Genomic DNA, 21,031 nt, shown 5'->3' with positions numbered 1-21,031 from the left:
AATAGACCGAAATGTCGATCTTAGGCCCTGTTCTTACCTCAGTAAAATTGCATCTGCTCTTATTTTTCGCCATAGCTTGGAGGAAATGCATCGCAAAAATTCTTTGAACTTAAGTAAATTTTTTCTTTAAGGAAATGCATGGGAAACTTTCTTTCAATAAAATGTTTGTTTTGTTAAAATGCTTGGTTTGAAAACAAAATTATTATTGGGGCGATTCTTGAACAAATTAATTACACTTAAGATGCATTACATTATCAGATGAGCGCAATGCTGCTTCATTACCTTATTTAAAAAATATACCTCGTCCTGAATCTTGACCAGAGCCCCATGTCGACGCCCGCCGACTCCTCACACACAACTGCTACTGTCTCTCGTGCGCTACTACATGCTCTCGCGACTCGCTACGTACAACTGAACTCTCTCGCAACTCGACCGCAACTGCACCTGCCGACTCCCTACATGCAACTGCACTCTCGCGCGGTCAAGCGCAGACTAGCAACGATAAATAACTCTCTGGTCAGAGATTCTGTCATGCCTCGCCATCGCTGTACTAAATACATACGCGTTTCATAACCCTCCACTGGGGGGGCAAAAATTTGGCAGCGATGGTGAGTCATTTGGACTTGCCATGAGCAACAAATTTTTTCTCAACTAATTAACTTTACAATTACAGCATATATACAGATATAGAACATGAAGGAAATATGGTGCACATGCATCAAGTACAAAATATATTAGACAATGACAAAATGTGAGTACAAAACATATTAGCAAATCAAAAAATATATATATACATATTATTTGATAGATAACAAAAGTGCACACGCACTGAAAAACTCTTTAGCATTTTCATAACAAATAAACACAATGGTAAAAAATCATGTTGACAGGTGACATAAGTGCACATGCACTGCAGATGAGAATATATCAGCAAATCACAAAATGTATTAATAAATGGCAAAAGTGCACACGCACTGTAGTACTCTCTAGTATTTTTCTACAACAAACAAACAAATCAAGGAGTGTAATAAAGTGCACATGCACCATAGAAGTCTTTAGTAATTTCAGGATAACTGATTTTACTAACAAATGAAAGGAAGTGCACACGCACTGTATATGACTTTTTTATTTTACAAGAATTAGGGAAGGAATAGGTAGGATTGCGTCATGGTTGTAGCACTTAGGTTGCACGCAGCTGCACTGAAAGTCCATATCTTTCCACAGAAATACAACACCAAGTGAGACAATTTGCAGTTCTTTTCCCAGAAGTATTTATCAGCGTATCCAAGACACGGAAATGTCATAGTAATATTCCCTGTTATCATTTTGGCAGTACATCAGGTACACCAAACAGCGGGACCATAATAACCTCTTCATCGCTCACGGTGGTGGACAGCATGTCGTGTCAACACCACGCTCTTACAAGGCACACCAACGTAGAATTAGTGCAAAAACCAAATATAGTGCTCCATGATCATGAGGATGGACAGGACAAATGGATATTGCAGTAATTCAGGGTAGTTAGCTCAGAAGGTGAAGGACATTAAGTCACATAGTAGTCTTCATTGAGAATTACATTAGTAGTTTGCGGCATTCATAGCCCAGTTATTGAACATTTCTGTACCATGTATTTAGTATTACAGAATAATGTTCATGAGTTATCTATTTACACAGAACCTTGGCACTTATTGGCCAGTTATAAACCATCAGAAGTCATCATTGAAAATGAGAGTCAATTATTGGCATAGCATTAACATAATTCATTTAGTTATACTAATTATTTGCATTCAGTGGCCAGTTACAAAACATCAAAAGTCATCATTGAAAACAGGAGCTAATGGATGGCATAGTATTAACATAATTCATTTAGTTACACTAATTATTGGCACTCAGTGGCCAGTTACAAAACATCAAAAGTCATCATTGAAAACAGGAGCTAATGAATGGCATAGTATTAACATAATTCATTTAGTTACGCTAATTATTGGCACTCAGTGGCCAGTTACAAAACATCAAAAGTCATCATTGAAAACAGGAGCTAATGAATGGTATGGTATTAACATAATTCATTTAGTTACACTAATTATTGGCACTCATTCGCCAGTTACAAAACATCAAAAGTCATCATTGAAAACAGGAGCTAATGAATGGCATAGTATTAACATAATTCATTTAGTTACACTAATTGTTGGCACTCAGTGGCCAGTTACAAAACATCAAAAATCATCATTGAAAACAGGAGCTAATGAATGGCATAGTATTAACATAATTCATTTAGTTATACTAATTATTGGCACTCATTCGCCAGTTACAAAACATCAAAAGTCATAATTGAAAACAGGAGCTAATGAATGGCATAGTATTAACATAATTCATTTAGTTATATTAATTATTGGCACTCAGTGGCCAGCTACAAAACATCAAAAGTCATCATTGAAAACAGGAGCTAATGAATTGTATAGTATTAACATAATTCATTTAGTTACACTAATTATTGGCACTCAGTGGCCAGTTACGAAACATCAAAAGTCATCATTGAAAACAGGAGCTAATGAATGGTATAGTATTAACATAATTCATTTAGTTACGCTAATTATTGGCACTCAGTGGCCAGTTACAAAACATCAAAAGTCATCATTGAAAACAGGAGCTAATGAATGGCATAGTATTAACATAATTCATTTAGTTATACTAATTATTGGCACTTATTCGCCAGTTACGAAACATCAAAAGTAATAATTGAAAACAGGAGCTAATGAATGGCATAGTATTAACATAATTCATTTAGTTATACTAATTATTGGCACTCATTGGCCAGTTACAAAACATTAAAAGTCATCATTGAAAACAGGAGCTAATGAATGGCATAGTATTAACATAATTCATTTAGTTATACTAATTATTGGCACTCATTGGCCAGCAAGTATTGAATAGTACAAAACATTGTTCATCATTCAGTATTATTCAGAACTCTCTTAACTGGGTAGCATTATTTGGAACTGGTGATACAGACCTTTTTTTTTTTTGTTAGCAATGCATTGCTTTGGGTAATTATAAGGGAAAGCAAGAAGAGAAAAAGAAAAAAAAATTGCTCCTGGGTTGTTCCTGTAAATGAAAAATGTGTAACGTCATTTGTCATGAGTCAGCTGTAGCAAGGGTATGAAACAAGAAAGTATATGTCATCACACTTATAAATGATAGACACAACTGGGTAAAAAAAATGCAAGTACTAGCATAGGTTTAATAAATAGCAAGTTTAGTAAGTATCATGAAAAGCTTCTCCTGAAAAAAATACAAAATGGATTATTGAGCTGAAAGAAGAAACGCATACTATGCTGAAAAGTAGTGAACTTCGAATTAACAGGTAGTGAAATGTGTATAAAAAATGTGTTCCATAGCTGTCCTTTCCAAAACCTTCAGTCATCATACCATACGATATAAAAAGAAGAAACGCATACTATGCTGAAAAGTAGTGAACTTCGAATTAACAGGTAGTGAAATGTGTATAAAAAATGTGTTCCATAGCTGTCCTTTCCAAAACCTTCAGTCATCATACCATACGATATAAAACATACTGTCAAAACAAACTGCAAGAAATATTTAAATAACTACATAGCATAATTACATAAACTTCAACATCATCCTCATCTGTAAAGAAAAAAACTTCATTATCCATATTATCATAACTTCATTATTATCATCACCTGTAAAGAAAAGCTTCATTATTCATAGTAGGATATTCTTCACCATTGCTCTTCATCAGCATTCATTATCATCTGCAAAAAAAATCACTTCATTACTCATTACACAACTATTCCTTATCTCTAGCATATTTCATCACTAAAACTAAGATGTGTAGTTCTGTCTGACAGCCTGCATCAATCGCCTTGTATTCTGAAAGAAAAAATTAGTTAAGACTGCTATTCTACGATGTGTAGTATATTCTTGTTAATGCTTGTTAATTCTGATCCATTTACTCTTCCTCATAAGGTTTTTGTATCTCCTTTCATCTATTCCATAGTTGAAATTCCCATTTCTGTTTAATTTATTTCCTCTACAAGTTATTTCTTTCTGAAAATGATGAACAAAGATTAATGTCTTGCATTTTACATCATATACTCACTAAATAATGACTGGTTTATGGTGACATAATTAAGCATACAGCATAACATGACAGAAAACGTAATATGTCAAAAGCATAGACAGTGTTCAAAGGCAAAAATGTACAGAGAATATCACAATGCAGCAGCAAAAAAAGAAAAATGTAAAACAGTCACGATGTTGAGATATCATAGGGCAAAAAATGTCAAAGTCAACTGGTGTGTGTTATACCTTAACTATTTCACAGTGCATACAAACAAAACATGAAAACAATCGTACATACATAAGAAAGACAAAATGTGACGTTCGTTGTGTTCAGCTTGTATGTAGTGTAGTTAATAGAGGCGAGAATTAAAGACTTTAATGGAGAGAGAATTTGATAAAATTAATACGTCACTACATAGAATTGCATAATCATTCATAAAATTCGTAAGTTTGTCTGGAATAATATGCACGGTCTGATGTGTAACGACAAGAAGAGCGACCTGCTAACCTTACCTTGCCGGGCACTGGCCAAGAAAAAAATACGATAGTCATCAATAATTAGTCACATAAATATAATTGCATAAGTGGTCATAAGTGGCATCATAGCACGTTAAATCATAAAGTGGTTTCATTCAATAAAGGGTTTAATGTTCGACACATGGTGGTTGCCCTTACTTTTCCTGGTTCTCAAAGTTTCGACGTATACAACATTGGGGTGAGGAATGCTGCGAATCCGATATGGACCTGCGTATAGAAGTTCAAATTTACTGCACTTACCTTTTATTCTGCTGGATAAATAGTGTGTACGTACTAATATCTTCTGTCCAATGTGAAAGTCACGGCGTGTACAAACCTGTCTTTGCTGTCTTCTCCGGCGCTCTGCGGCACGTTTGATGTTGTTCAGTGCAATGTCAATTATTTCACGGTGTCGTAGTCGATGAGATGTAGGAAATGTTACTAATTCTTTAATTTTGTTAGATGGTTCAACATTTTTCAGTATAACAGACGGAGATAGCATAGTGGATTCATTTGGAATGGAATTAATTACATCTTGGAATGAGAATATGTGTATATCCCAATCAATATGTCTTTTGTGGCAGTATATTCTACACAGTTTACCAATTTCTTTCATTAATCGTTCACAGGGGTTCGAAGAAGCATGGTACTTGGATATATAGATCGGAGAAATGTTTCTAGCTCGTAACATGCGTGTCCATATAGCAGAACGAAATTGTGGTCCATTGTCAGAAATTACTTTCATCAGATGCCCTACATGAAATAGAAAATGTTTTACAAATGCTTTCGAAACAGTTTTAGCAGTAGCTTTACGTAACGGAGTGAAAGTAACAAATTTTGAAGTGAGTTCAACAGCGATGCAGTCTGGAACCGCAAGACCGCTACGGTCGCAGGTTCGAATTCTGCCTCGGGCATGGATGTTTGTGATGTCCTTAGGTTAGTTAGGTTTAACTAGTTCTAAGTTCTAGGGGACTAATGACCTCAGCAGTTGAGTCCCATAGTGCTCAGAGCCATTTTTTTCAACAGCGACAAAGATGTAGCAAAAACCTCTATTAGTTCTCGGAATTGGACCAAAAATGTCTACTGCGGCCATATGTCTTAATTTAACAGGTATAATGGGATATAATGGAGGAATATGTGAAGTTGTGTCTGACTTAGCTTTCTGGCAAATTTTACATGACGCTAAAACTCGTCGTATACGTTTCTCCATGTTGGCAAAATAACAGTTCTGTCTCAGTATAAGAAAACATTTTTCTGGCTCCGTAATGTGCGTAACTTAAATGAGTATACCATATTAATTTGTTAACCAGTTCGTCAGGAATGCATAATAACCAATTGTTGCTGTCAGGATGAGAGCGGCGAAATAGAATGTCATTGCGTACAGTGTAATTGTTTCTAATCGTAACATTATTCTTATTTTGCCAGAGGTGTTTAATTTCTTTCCACACGTTGTCTTTATTTTGCTCTTTTGCTATGTCCTGTAATGACGATGAAGTAAAATTTTCAAATGCAACTTGCTGAATGTACATGACACTGAAATTTGCTTTGCAGAAGTTGGTTGCTACGTCTTGCTGATTGTTGCTGATAGAACGCGATAGTGCGTCTGGTATAACGTTTTCTGTGCCGGGAATGTGAACAATCGTGAAATTAAATTCCTGTAAATAAAGTTTCCATCTGCTTAATCTGTCGTGAGTGAATTTAGCCGAAAGTAAGAATTGTATTGCTCTATGGTCTGTGTAGACGGTGGTATGTCTGCCATAAAGAAAGTGCCGAAATCTCGTAAAAGCCCATACAATACACAATGTTTCCAGTTCTGTAACGGAATAATTTCGTTCAGCAGGCGACAAGATGCGGCTTGCAAATGCGATGTTTTTAATTACTGTAGAGCCATCTTCTTCAATTTCTTGAAAAATATGTACGCCTAAAGCGGTGTTAGAACTGTCGGTCGCAATGGAAAAATTTCTGGTAAGATCTGGGTGCGATAAAAGTGGAGCATTCAACAAGGCTTGTTTCAGGTTCATGAATTCAGAATGTGCTTGCTTATCCCAGAACCAAATAGCATTTTTACCTGTTAATTGGCATAATCTAGGTGTGACTAAAGCAGAGTGATGAATAAATTTGCGAAAAAAGTTAATTAAGCCCAAAAAACTGCGTAATTGTTTCTTTGTCGTAGGAACAGTAATGTCACGTAGAGCTTGAAGTTTTTCCGGATCAGGCGCAATGCCTTCTGCTGAAATTACGTGTCCAAGAAATTTTATAGAAGTTTCCCCAAAGTGCGATTTACTAAGATTAACTGTAAGTCCTTGTGCATGAAAAAGTTTGCAACAGTTGTTCTAGAATCATATTGTGTTCAGACCAGTTAGCTTCTGCGATAAGAATGTCGTCTACGTACGTCGTAATTCTGTCCTTAAGTTCTGTCGGAAGTATTGTGTTCAAACCGCGAATAAAAGCTGCAGAGGAAATAGTTAAGCCGAACGGTAATTTACAAAATTGATAACAGTCACCAAAACAGAGAAAAGCTGTGTACTTTCTGCAATTCGGATGAAGTTGAATTTGCGAAAATCCCGATTTCAAATCTAATGTAGAATAATTAGTAGTGCCGTGAAATTTCTGTAGAAGTTCTTCTAATGTCTGTGGTCGATCTGTTTCATTAATAATAATGTCATTAATGTGACGTGAATCAAGTGCGAGGCGAAGTGAGCCATCTTTTTTCTTAACAATATGCAGCGGGTTTATGTACGGACTAACTGCCGGTTCAATAATTCCTTGGTCGAGCATATCTTGCAATTCTTTCTTAACCTGTTCTCTATGAATATACGGAATGGGATAATGCTTGGCTTTAAATGTGTCGTGCTGTTTGACTTGAAATTCATACATAAATCCGGACGTAGTACCAGGAATGTTGTCGAAAACTGGAGCTTGCTGTAAAAGAATTTTGTGTAGTTGCGTGCGTTCATCGTCTGTATTTGCACTGCTTTGTTTAACTTTACCAGAAATCATCTGCATTACGTCGTAGTCAGCTTCGTCTGGAGTGTTATAGTTATTTACGTACGTACCCGTGAACAATGTGGAATTACAGTCTATGCTACGTGATACGGAAATGACCTCTGTACGATTAATTGTTCGTTCTTCTGCAGATAATGAGTGCTGAAATTCTAAAGCCAATTGTACATTTTCGTCCTTCAACATTAAATAGGAATTCTGAAAATCAACCACTGCGTCGTGTTGTACGAGAAAATTAGTACCTAAAATAACGTCAATAAAGGAACAATCCAAAAATTTGAGTGAAATGTATGACCTGCAATACAAAATGATAAATGTGTCTGTAATTTAACGTCGACTCCTTTACTCGATACTGCTCCTTTTACTTTCGTTTTGCCTAATGGTAATGTGGGATAGGTATTCTCTTTGTTACACTCGTTGAAAGTTTCTTCATTTATTACTGACATAGGTGATCCGGAATCGATTACTGCTGAAAATTTCGATGAACCAATTTTAATTTCGATGACAGGATGTGAAATAATTTTTTGAACAACTGGTCTTTCCTGCAAAAGCGTGTCTCGTATGTCGTCAAAAGTAATAACATTTTCGTGAATAACATTCTGCGTGTCAAAAGTAGTGCTAGCGTTGCTGGAAGATGTGACCTGTACAGTATCTAGTCAGATTCTATCTGACGCGTTATTATTATCTGGAGGATGTTGCGGCATTTCTACTATTTGAACTGTTCTATTACTTCTTCCAGACGTGTTACGCTCTGGATGATACCTACTGTCGGGTTCATTCATGAGAATATGTTCTTGTGGATAATTTTGCCGTTGGTATGACCGATTGTTGTTAGATGTATGCTGAAAATTGTCCTCATTATTTTTACGTCTGTCGTAATAGTCATTCCTATACGGTGCATTGCGATAGGAATTGAAATACTGTGTTTTCTGTACGTAGTTGTTCCTTTGCTGCCGTGTGTTACTATTTGTTGTACCAGGGACTATACGTCCACGCGGCGAAACATTAAAGTTAGGTTGACCTTGTGCACTACATTGTTGGTTAGGTATGCTAACCGGCTGCCTTTGATGCTGTTGCGGAGAAAAACGTCTATCGTTACTAAAATGTGGTTCTTCTTGCTGATAATTTTCTCGATACTGATAATCAAAATTTTGTCTGCTACCAAAGTTCTGTTGGTTGTCGTTCCTAAAGCGTCTGTTACCTTTGCTATTGAAATTACGTGATTGGCCGTAATTACTGTAAGTCTGTTGGCCTTGGTTGTTATGTGAAAAATTTCTGTTTACGAAGGAATAATCTGATTGCTGCACTTCTAAAGGCTGCAGCAGATCCCTGAATGCCGAAATGTTTTCTTTTTGCTGACCCGCTAAAAGTGACACTCTTAATGATCGTGGCAATTTAGAAACGCATAATTGAATGATTGCAGATTCACTATATGGTTCAGTTAAGTACTGGTTTTGTTGGACCATATGCTCAAATAATTGCGTCACACTGGGAAAATTGGAGTTCTCATAATTTGGCAAACTAATTAGTTGTTCTTTAACTCCGCGCTGTGTCGCTGTACGCTGACAGTAAAGCATTCTGAAATTCTTCTACCGAGTAACATTGCCTCGCGATCGGTCTCATACGAGTTGCCGGCTCGCCTTCCAAAAAACTGCAAATAAATTCAAGTTTGTGCGTTACGGGCCAAGTCGGTCGAAAAGCAAAGCTAAATTGTTGTATCCATTCCAGGGGGTGAATCTGTGTTCTATCGTTTTTAAATACTTTAAATTTTCTCACTGACAGAAAATGTTTGTAATCAAAATTATCGTCTCTGTATGACGCAACAGGTTCATGATTGTATGAGAATCTATTGAACTGTGGTTGTTCGGCATCAAAGTCCCGTACTCTCTGTTGATTACCCAAATTATACGCGCTGCGTGAGTCTGACAAATGTTCGCAAAGTGGCGTCTGCTGTGATGTGTTATTAACTGAAATATTTTTCATCTCTGTTACTTCTTGCTGTAAACATGACAATTTTCTACGCAACGTGTTATTTGACGAATCGATCTCATTAATTGTCTGCTGTAGATTTTGAAATTCAGGTGTTTGATTAAATGAAACCGGGGAGGTATTATCTGATTTGCTGTCATTATTACTTTCAATAACATAATACGACTGGCCAATTCATCACATTTTTCAGTCAGTATTTTTACCTGATCATCGGTTTTAGTATCAGAGACATTAATCTGTTTTTGCAATTTACGTGTAGTTTCGTTCAGTTTTTTAACGTCAGCTTTGACGACATCGGAATCCTGTGTTAGTTCTAATTGTTCGAGTCTGTCGGTCGCTGTTTGAAAATCTGTTGTGTATGTATCTGTTTTCGGTTTAAGATCGGAAATTTCGTCACGTAATTCTGTGTTCGACTGTTTGATGGTATTAATTTCGTCGGACACTGTAGCAATATTGTTGTCTACGTATGTCTTTGCTTTCGCGAACAATTTACGTTTGTCTTCCTGTCTCTGTGCAGTGATTGTTTCCATGACTTGACGTTTTACTTTATTTTGATCCTGAATAAATTTGCGGAAACGCGTATCACTGTTTTGTATGCGGTGATTAAAACGTTCGTTAATCTGAGTGTTTTGTTGGTCGAATTTCGCGTCAATCCTTTCATCCATTGTGCGCAAAAGTTCTGCTGTCATTGCTTTAAACTCGTCGTGTAATTGTGTAGCTTTTTCAGAGCATTGTTTAGCGACTCCGCTAATTTCGTCTCTAAGTGTTTCTGTTGCAGCTGTTTGCATTTCCCTTAATTCCTAAGCAACAGACCTAATTTCTTCGCTACTTTTTCTTGAACAAGCCTCAATTTCCTCGCGTAACTGTTCCTTAGTATCATGACACTGCGCGGCAACGGCTGTAATCTGCTCGCTAAGCTGTCTAGAATTGTTGTCTAATTTTTCATTAAGGCTATCATGTTTTTCATTAAGCTGTTTGATCTGTTCACTAAGCTGTCTGGAATTGTTGTCTAATTTTTCATTAAGCTTGTCTTGTTTTTCACTCTGTTGTCTGAAATTTTCTTTAAATTGTTTGTTATCTTCATTAAGGTTGTCTAATTTTTTATTAAAGTGTTGTTTAAGATTTTCACTCTGTTGCTGTAGCAATTTTGCCATAATTTGTTCCAAGTCAAAATTAACATTTCTATTCTCTGTGCTGTTTAGTGCCGTACCTGCGATTGTCGCGTTCTGTGTGACCATTTGGTCATTCTGTAATTTACAAAATTGTTTGCCAGTCAAATTTACACTGTCGGTCACTATTTCGGAATTAAATAAATCCGTCCTACTTTGTGTATCCTGTTCATTTTCATTAGACACATTTGTCTGTTCATCACGTGAATTTAGTAAACCGGTTGTGTTAAGCTGGGCAGCGCTCATTACAATAGAGCGCCCCGCGTCATCAATTGTCGTCAAACCAACAGAGGAGACAATTGAGTTCGTTTTTTCATCATTAAGATAAAAATCATCATTAGTGGTTGGAACGCACTGATTGTTAGTGAATGCAGGATTGTCATCATTACACTGCGTGTCACAAGTACTATCGGTGAAGTTGTTTAAGTCGGTAATTTCATTCATAATATCTCGCGATACACTATTCACAGTTTTACGCGGCATTTTTACAATAGTCACAATTATTCACAAAACAAATAAGCACAATGCAAAAACAACACGCAAATACAACAGAGAGCAACGAATTGCCGATGATCTGTGGAAGAAAATCACAAAATTAGTAAAAGCGTTGCGCCAAATGCTAATTATATTTAAGCAAATAAGAGCAGATATCTGACTATTTCTTAGAAGATTCCCAAAGAAATACGATCCTGGCCGGATGTCGCCAAGTGTAACCTCCCCACAAAATTGTAAAAATATTCTTATTCAAATGCTAATGGACATAGAGCTAAGTGTAACCTCCCAGCAATGGAATTTAATGACAATGACAATAAATGAAAAATAGCAATCTGAGCCATGTGTAAACTCCCCACAAAAATGAAAGTCAATTCAACAAAAATGAAATCTCAGTGACAATGAAAACGCAAATAGACCGAAATGTCGATCTTAGGCCCTGTTCTTACCTCAGTAAAATTGAATCTGCTCTTATTTTTCGCCATAGCTTGGAGGAAATGCATCGCAAAAATTCTTTGAACTTAAGGGGATACGGAATCGGATTTTGGGTTAAAAAATCGAATTTTTTTTTATTGGCGTATTATATTCTGCCATGATTCCTCTTTAAAATGACGTATCATACATAGCTCTACTACAATTATAACTATTTTATTTTTATATATTTGTGAGATCGGGTATTGCGCTTTAGTTATACACGTCTCTCGTGGCTGACCATGAACTTTTTGGCAGTACCTTTAAAGTGACATGAATTCAAATATCCCGGTTTCCAGCGACTATTTATACACTAGTTGCCCGAAAATGTTTCTCTCTGGTTTCCTCAAGTTACTCTTTGACTTTGTGGCGGGACTGTTTTGTAAACAGTGTGATATAAGAAAGTAGTTGTTGTTGAGTTATTTCGTATTTAGTGCTTCATTTTTCGCAGTGAAAATGCCTAGAGCTAAAGCAAAAGTATTTAAAAAGCGTGTGAACTGGCAAAAGAAAAGAAATAATGATTCATTAGCAAAGCAAAGCAGTTCATCATCATCACTGTTGGAAAATGTGAATCCACTTATTACTGATTTGCCGAACGAACTTACACCAAATGAAAACAGTGCTTCTCATAAAAAACTAAGAGATTTGGAAGAGAAATATAATTTACTTGATAGAGGGAATGAAGTTTTTGAACTCATTGATACGAATATATTGTGTGAAGCTCTTGAAAACAGTTTGTGCTGCAAAAAATGTCATGGAAACGTTTCTCTGAAAGTAGAATCCCATGTTGGCCTGGCTGCCCAGTTTAATTTAATATGCAGTGTTTGTAAATACAGCTGTAAGTTTCCAAGTTCGGTTTCAGTAACTGTAAATAATGGATACAAGAAAACTGAACTTTATAGTGTAAATATTAGGTTAGTTTATGGATTGCGAGCAATTGGTAAGGGCAAAGCAGCTGGTGATATGCTATGTGGTGTTCTAAATCTTCCAAGTGCACCTTCAAAGTTTGAAGCTTACAATTATGTACTAGGATCTGCAGTTGAAGATGTAGCACAGAAGTCAATGCAGGTTGCTGTGGAAGAAGCAGTGGAAGAAAATGACGGCAGTCGTGACCTCACAGTGGCGTTTGATGGCACGTGGCAGAAAAGGGGCCACACCTCCAACAATGGTGTTGTAACAGCAACTAGTGTTGATACTGGCAAGGTTATTGATGTTGCAATAATGTCTAAATACTGTAGGTGCACAGGCAGGCTGAAAAATGAACACAGTGATGACTGTATTGCTAATTATTATGGTAGTAGTGGTGGCATGGAGGTTGCTGGGGTGAAGAAAATTTTTCATCGCTCTTCACAGTGGTATAATGTTCGCTATGTCAAATATCTGGGAGATGGTGACTCTAAAGCATTCAAAAAAGTTTTGGAAAGCAAACCATATGGGAACAGTGTAAATATAAGCAAACTTGAATGTATAGGACATGTGCAGAAGAGAATGGGTGCCAGGCTGAGAAGGTTAAAATCAGTTATGAAAGGGAAAAAACTAGATGATGGGAAAACCTTGGATGGCAGAGGAAGATTGACTGATTCCATAATAGACCACATTCAGAACTGCTATGGCCTTGCAATCAGGCAAAATACAGGCAATCTTGAAGAAATGAGGAGAGCTATATGGGCTTTATATTTCCACACCGCATCCACGGATGAGCATCCACAACATGGTTTGTGCCCCAAAGGTGAAAACAGCTGGTGTAAATACAATAGGGGACTAACAACAGGAGAGAAATACATTCACCACCACAGTCTACCATCAGCCATCATGGCAGAAATAAAGCCCATTTTCAGAGATCTGGCTGACAGAAGTCTTCTGATGAAATGTCTTCACGGAAAAACGCAGAACCCCAACGAGTGCTTGAATAGTGTGATATGGCATCGTCTCCCAAAAACAGTGTTTGTCGGAATTAATACACTACATTTTGGTGTGTATGATGCTGTGGCAACCTTCAATCTTGGAAATATAACTAAATGCCAGGTCCTTCAAAAGTTGGGTATGTGTGTTGGTTCCCGTACGGTACGTGCTATGTTCTTTTTAGATCAGCACAGACTAAGGCATGCTGATAATATAATCAAGACATTAGTGAAAAAAGCAAGACAGGTGCAGAGGGGTGCCAAAAGAAGACTTGAAGATGATTATGAAGACTGAAGGGGGTATTAGCTACGGATCAGGAATGTTTTAATCTTCTTTCTCCGTTTCCCGTAAGCTTACTTTTTACTTCATCTAGGAACATTATCTCAGGTACTGGTCAACCTAGAAGTCTGAAATTTTTATGACGTAGTGACATAGGTCCCTATTACATACTGAAACAACGATTTTTTAATTACTTGATTTACAAAAGACTTAGGGGTGATAGTCTAGTAAAAAGCGATGGAAAAAATTTACTTAAAAATAAATGTACAATATCTCTGTAAGAAAATACTTTGACAATAAACTGTTGTTTCAGTATTGTTGTAACATATGAATGCACATACAGTAAAATTTTTACTTCTCTGTCTCCAGTAGTTTGTGAGAAAATGTTCCCTATAGTAGGCATATATTAACATTGCGGGGATAGGTGATTCCGTATCCCCTTAAGTAAATTTTTTCTTTAAGGAAATGCATGGGAAACTTTCTTTCAATAAAATGTTTGTTTTGTTAAAATGCTTGGTTTGAAAACAAAATTATTATTGGGGCGATTCTTGAACAAATTAATTACACTTAAATGCATTACATTATCAGATGAGCGCAATGCTGCTTCATTACCTTATTTAAAAAATATACCTCGTCCTGAATCTTGACCAGAGGGCCATGTCGACGCCCGCCGACTCCTCACACACAACTCCCACTGTCTCTCGCGCGCTACTACATGCTCTCGCGACTCGCTACGTACAACTGAACTCTCTCGCAACTCGACCGCAACTGCACCTGCCGACTCCCTACATGCAACTGCACTCTCGCGCGGTCAAGCGCAGACTAGCAACGATAAATAACTCTCTGGTCAGAGATTCTGTCATGCCTCGCCATCGCTGTACTAAATACATACGCGTTTCACCTATTCGTCATTTTGCAACTCGGCATCTTCGCCTGAAGACCATCAGAACGGAAATCGTCGAAACGTTGCGACAACAGGGCGCCACGACTCAGGTTATAACCTGAGAAGATTTCATCAACGTAATTAGCTCATAAATCCTGCATTTGTTCATAAAACAAAGGTAGTTAAACGTGTTTACATGTTACTTCCACTCAATGGAATATCCTGGAATTACTGGCTGTTTACAGTGACGTACTGAGCTGTAAATGGTAGTTTAATAATCGTTTTTCGCAACACAAATTATATTTTAAAATTGTTGGAAGGGTGTCAAAAGATTGTCACCTTACACCAACAGGACGTAGTATTCGTCAATAGTGCTACCTTTCAAAGTGTGCCACTACGTCGCTAGCGCATTTACTCATAGAACAGTAGTATACACTCCCCTTTCTCTAGAACTCACCTATCAAAATTCACGAAAGATGGGTGTATATGGAGGGAGATGTCTGCTTTTAGTGCCACACATCTATCCATATGTTTATGGGTATAGTCGAAACACTAGAGAAACCGATCGAGATGGAGTTGCGGCTAGCACAAGGTACTCGCGTTCGGAATGAGAGGGCTGCTCATCCCTGTCCGGCTATTTAATTTTTTTTTTTCGTTACTTCAACCTGAGTCGATTAAGGTGCATGCTGGAATACTTCCTTTGTAAACCCCACAGCCCATTTCCTCCCCAGTCGCTGTCCATTACTCTGGTACCGATCGCCGCGGGTTTCGAATCCGTGCCAGACGGCACAGATCTCGATTACCACTAGAGGTCTCTCCAGCCGCCGCGCTGTAAGCCGTGGCTGCGCGCGCGCTCCAGCCTCGCGTATAATGTGAGGGCGCCACGGTGGAGCACGTGGCCCCAGTGACCAATAGCGACGTACTCTATCATGTATTGAAGCTCCTGCCTCTCGCTGAGCAGGCAGTCTGATTTTCGCGTTAGTCTCTCGTCATCTCGCCTACAGACAGCGTGTTTCCATTACTTTGTTTCCGTGTACGAGTGGGCGTTGTGGATGCGTGAGGTTTCGCTTGTGACCCCGTTGCTATTTGCGTGTTGTTGTTCGTTAGGTCCTTCCCGGTCGTTCGTCGTTGTTGGTGTCCGTCCTTCCCCGTTCATTTTCTTTGTTGGCGGGCCACTCCCGTTTGGTCCAGCCACGCTTTCGTTCTCGGCAACCCCGCGACCGTTCCAGTCGCGGTTACAACAATTACAATCTTGACTTCTGTTGCTAGTGAACCCGTCATCGACGGAACATTAATCAATAATATTTCTTTTGAAAGCTACATGACCGGTCAAGATCGAAGGAAGGCAGTGCTGCCAGAAAGTAAAGCATCAGAATATCCATTGATCGACTGTGGAGCACTAAAATCAGTCTGACATGTAAATCTAGAGTAAGGCAAAAAGCACTTCAATGGCGGCTTCAACGAATTGATGCACTTTTCACAGAAACCACTAAGACAATCATCAGTAAGAGAATATATCTGTTTATAAAAACTAACAATAGGAATTAACAATGTGTGCCTTCCCATTAAATAAAGAGCAAGATATACACAATCCAGTCACATTAATGAGACCACCGCCTACGCTCGATGTCAACGTGTAGTAACCACTCGCAGACAGAAAGAGGCAGTGCTAGCATTGGAGAGTATAATAAAGCGTGTCGGGAGGACGCAGAAAACAGTGCAGGCTTAATAGGAAAGAGGAAACGGAGCGATTTATCTGACTTCTAGAAGGACATGTTTATTGGGTTTCGGACCATGGGGTGAAGCTTTCCGGATCGGCTAAATTTGTAAACTGTTCGCTTGCCGCCGATGTTAAAGCATACTATGCATGGCAAAATAGTGCTATCCAAAACTGGTGAAGAGGGAACTCTGGTGTACCACGTGCCATAGACGGCAGGGGTGAACGATGGTTCTAGGCGCTTCAGTCCGGAACCGCGCGACTGCTATGGTCCCAGGTTCGAATCCTGCATCGGGCATGGATGTTTGTGAGTCCTTGGGTTAGATAGGTTTAAGTAGCTCTAAGTTCTAGGGGACTGATGTTCAGAGTCATTTGAACCATTTGAAGGACTTCTGCGGAGATGTGTATGTGCGACTAGATGTGCAGCTGTTGAGCAGCTCACCTCCCAGACGAGCCAAGGTACCACCAACAGCGTCTTTTTAATGACTGTTGAACTAACATTGCTGCTTAAGGGCATCTTCAGCAGGCGTCTCGTTAACGCACACATGCTGACTGCTGTTCGTAGGCGACGAAGGCTGGAATCTGCACGCCATTACCGCGACTGGACGTCCATCGAGTGGGGACAGATGGTGTTTTCAGATGAATCTCGTTTTGTGCTCCATCGGACAGTTGGTCTTTGTCATGTACGACCCTGCAACAATCGTCGGCGTGGTCTAGGTTGGAGGGGGAAGCATTATGGTGTGAGGAATAATTTCGTGGTGTTCCCTTGATGATCCCGTCATTCTGAAAGGCACAATAGAACCACACGAGCGTGTATCTATCCTTGGGGACCGTGACACCCCCCCCCCCCCACATGCAGTTAATTTTTCTTCTGGCAAGATGACATCCACCAGAAAGACAGTGCAACGTATCACACAGCTCGCAATGTACGTGCGTAGTTCGAAGAGCCCTCGGATGAGTTTGCCGTACTCCCTTAGCCAACGAGCCCCCAGGACTTGAATCCAGTCGAGAATCTATGGGATCACGTAGATCGGGCTTTTGGCGCCATGGCCCCTCAACTGTGAAACCTAGTGCAGCTGATCACGACACTGGAGTCGGCATAGCTGCACATTCCTGTCGGTACCTCCCAGAACCTCATAACTCTCTCCTGCACGTCCGCGCTGCAAAAGGTGGTTATTCAGTGTTTTGACTGGTGGTCATACTAATGTGACTGGGCCGTGTTGTAGTCTAATTGGGCTTTGCCCTGCAGTCCCACAGAGAATTTTGAACGAGGTACACAATATTTATTTACTAAGCTATCTTTCAGTTTGCCGGCCGCTGTGGGCGAGCGGTTCTGGGCGCTTCAGTCCGGAACCACGCGGCTGCTACGGTCGTAGGTTCGAACCCTGCCTCAGGCACGGATGTGTGTGATGTCCTTAGGTTAGTCAGGTTTACGTAGTTCTAAGTCTAGGGGACTGATGACCTCAGATGTTAAGTCCTATGGCGCTTAGAGCCATTTGAATCATCTTTCAGTTTATATTCACACGAGGAATTAACCAAGGATAGGTTAAATCCTTTTAACTGGGGAATTGAAATCTAATTCGTGTGATACCGAGAATCAGAGAGCCTGAAGCAGTGTGAGTGATCGAGCTGAAGATGTTGATTGAACTTTATTTCTTCACAGGACGGCGACATGCACAGATTCATGACGGATCGGCCGTCTATGGTGAAGGAAGCGTTCCAGCGAGATGAGCGCTTCCGCCAGAGGATCAGCCAGGCCCTGGACGACCTAGTCGAGGTCTGCATCCTGCCTCGCATCCAAGATCAGCAGAGATGAATGTGCGTGAAGGCAGCGGCGTACCTTTGCCTGGGTGGCTTTCCTTCGGCGATGTGTTGAAAGATACGGAATTCCCGCACAGACCTGGCAGGAAAGCAAGAGCGATCTAAGTACTTGTAAGAGATTATTTTAAGCAACTTTGAAATATGGAAATAAAAAAATATATTTTTGAAATTTGAGTGTTGCTTTATTACCATTTTCTTCTATATAGTGACATCGCTTCTTATTATTAGCTACTCAACGTGACATTTGATCGCGAACACCAACTTCCGTTAAAGTTTTTATACAAAATACATTAAATGATGAAAAGCCTGAGATGTTCATCTCTCTGTTCAACACTTTCCCGAGAAACCACCGTTTTGTAGCAACATCGACGTCCTCCTCCGCAGCGCAGCGGTAGCGTTACCATATACCACACAGGAGAGCCCGAGTTCGATTCCCGGCATGGGACTGGGTGTTGTGTGTTCTTCACTATCATTTTCATCATCACTGACGCGCATGTCACTGAACTGGCGTCAACTAAAAAGATTTGCAATACGGCGGCCAAACGCCGAAGAGGATATCCCGGCCAATAAATGCCATACGATCATTTCATTTCATCAACATCACTTAAACGTGAAAGTAGTAATTTTGGGACAGCAACATCTATGAGCTCATGTCATTAGAGATATGAATATTGTAAGGTGAACCACATGCAGTACCATTTGGGTTCGGTAATGACAGCTACCTTAGTTGAGCTCGATTCAAACCGATGTGCCATGTGTGAAAATTAGACTGATACATTCTCCGCTCCCTATCTGTCATTATATTTCCACGGATATGATGACGACTGGTTGCTCTCGCTGCTACGAAACACAGGGTGTGAGTAAAATAATACTATACGATCTGGGATGCTTTTCTTGGAACAAAATGTGGAATACTTGTCCGAAAACCCGCCTAACATTTGTGACAAGCGATTGGTATGTACGAGGGTGAGTCAAATGAAAACCTTAAATACTTTTTTTAAATATTATTTATTGTGCCGAAGTGGTACAAAGCTGTATCACATTTAAACATAATCTCCCCCATGCTCAAAGCAAGTCCTCCAGCACTTACAAAGTGCATAAATTACTCTAGAAAAAAATTCTTTTGGTAGTCGGCGCAACCACTCATGCACCGCGTGGCGAACCTCTTCATCAGGATGGAACTTATTTCCTCCCATTGCATCTTTGAGTGGTCCAAACATATGGAAATCACTTGGGGCAAGGTCTGGTGAGTATGCTGGATGAGGAAGACATTCAAAATGTAGGTCCGTGACTGTTGCAACTGCTTTACGGGCAGTACGGGGCCTTGCATTGTCATGATGCAAAAGGACACCTGCTGACAGCAATCCACGTCGCTTTGATTTGATTGCTGGCCGCAGATGATTTTTAGGAGATCTGTGCATGATAAACTGGTGACAGTCGTCCCTCTAGGCATGTAATGCTCCAAATTGACGCCTTTTTCGTCCCAAAAGAGAGTCAGCATAATCTTCCCTGCTGATGGTTCTGTTCGAAACTTCTTTGGTTTTGGTGATGAGTAATGGCGCCATTCCTTGCTCGGTCTCTTCGTTTCCGGTTGGTGGAAGTGAACCCAAGTTTCGTACCCAGTAACAATTCTTGCAAGGAAGCCATCACCTTCTCGTTCAAAGCGCCTAAGAAGTTCTTCGCAAGCATCAACACGTCATTCTCACATTTCAGGAGTCAACAGCCGTAGCACCCATCTTGCAGACACTTTGTGAAAGCCCGGCCGTGGTGGCCGAGCGGTTCTAGGCGCTTCAGTCCGGAACCGTGCGACTGTTACGGTCGCAGGTTCGCATCCTGCCTCGGGCATGGATGTGTGTAATGTCCTTAGGTTAGTTAGGTTTAAGTAGTTCTAAGTTCTAGGGGACTGATGACCTCAGATGTTAAGTCCCATAGTGCTCAGAACCATTTGAACCATTTGAACCATTTGAACACTTTGTGAAACTGGAGATCATCATGCACAATGTGGTGTGCTGGCCCATGACTAATCTATAAACTTGCTGCAATGTCATTCAGTGTCACTCGGCGTTTATCCTTCTCTATGGCTTCAACTGCTGCAATCTTCTGTGGAGTCATCGTGATGATCATTTCTCCCTATGTAGGTGGGTACCAACAGAATGTTTTTGCAATCGGAAGAGAAAACTGGTGACTGATATTTTATGAGAAGATCCAGTCGCAAAGAAAAACGCCTTTGTTTTAATGATTGCCACTCCAATTCACGTATCATGTCTGTGGCACTATCTCCCCGAATTCGCGATAGTACAAAACGAGCTGCCTTCTCTGTAGTTTTCGATGTCATCCGTCAGTCCCATTTGATGCGGATCCCCTATCGTATAGCAGTACTCCAGAATAGGGCGGACAAGCGTGGTGTACGTAGTCTCTTTAGAAGACCTGTTGCACCTTCTAAGTGTTCTGCCAGTGAATCCCAGTCTTTGGTTGGCTCTACCCACAACATTATTTATGTGATCGTTCCCATTTAGGGTATTTGTAATTGTAATCCCTAAGTATTTAGTTGATTTTACAGCCTTCAGATTTGTATGACCTATCGCGTAATCGAAATTTTACGGATTTCTTTTAGTACCCATGTGAATAACTTCACACTTTTCTTTATTCAGGGTCAATTGCCACTTTCCGCACCATACAGATATCTTATCTAAATCATTTTGC

At 39.6% G+C, this 21,031-nt stretch overlaps 1 protein-coding gene across 1 annotated transcript in view; it reads left to right on the top strand.

Annotated features, from left to right (window-relative positions):
* The window catches only part of LOC124596152, a 60,399-nt gene extending 41,957 nt beyond the window's left edge, over positions 1-18,442 (top strand). The window contains exon 3 of the mRNA XM_047135177.1: positions 18,171-18,442. Within this exon, the coding sequence (XP_046991133.1) occupies positions 18,171-18,323 (153 nt within the window). The 3' untranslated portion in view covers positions 18,324-18,442. The remainder of the gene's footprint in view (positions 1-18,170) is intronic.
* The last annotated feature ends 2,589 nt before the right edge of the window (positions 18,443-21,031 follow it).

The sequence above is a fragment of the Schistocerca americana genome, chromosome 2, assembly GCF_021461395.2.
Source record: "Schistocerca americana isolate TAMUIC-IGC-003095 chromosome 2, iqSchAmer2.1, whole genome shotgun sequence".
In the NCBI taxonomy this organism is placed as follows: domain Eukaryota; kingdom Metazoa; phylum Arthropoda; class Insecta; order Orthoptera; family Acrididae; genus Schistocerca; species Schistocerca americana.
The sequence above is the reverse complement of the archived record's forward strand: the minus strand, read 5'-3'. Positions and strand labels throughout refer to the sequence as shown.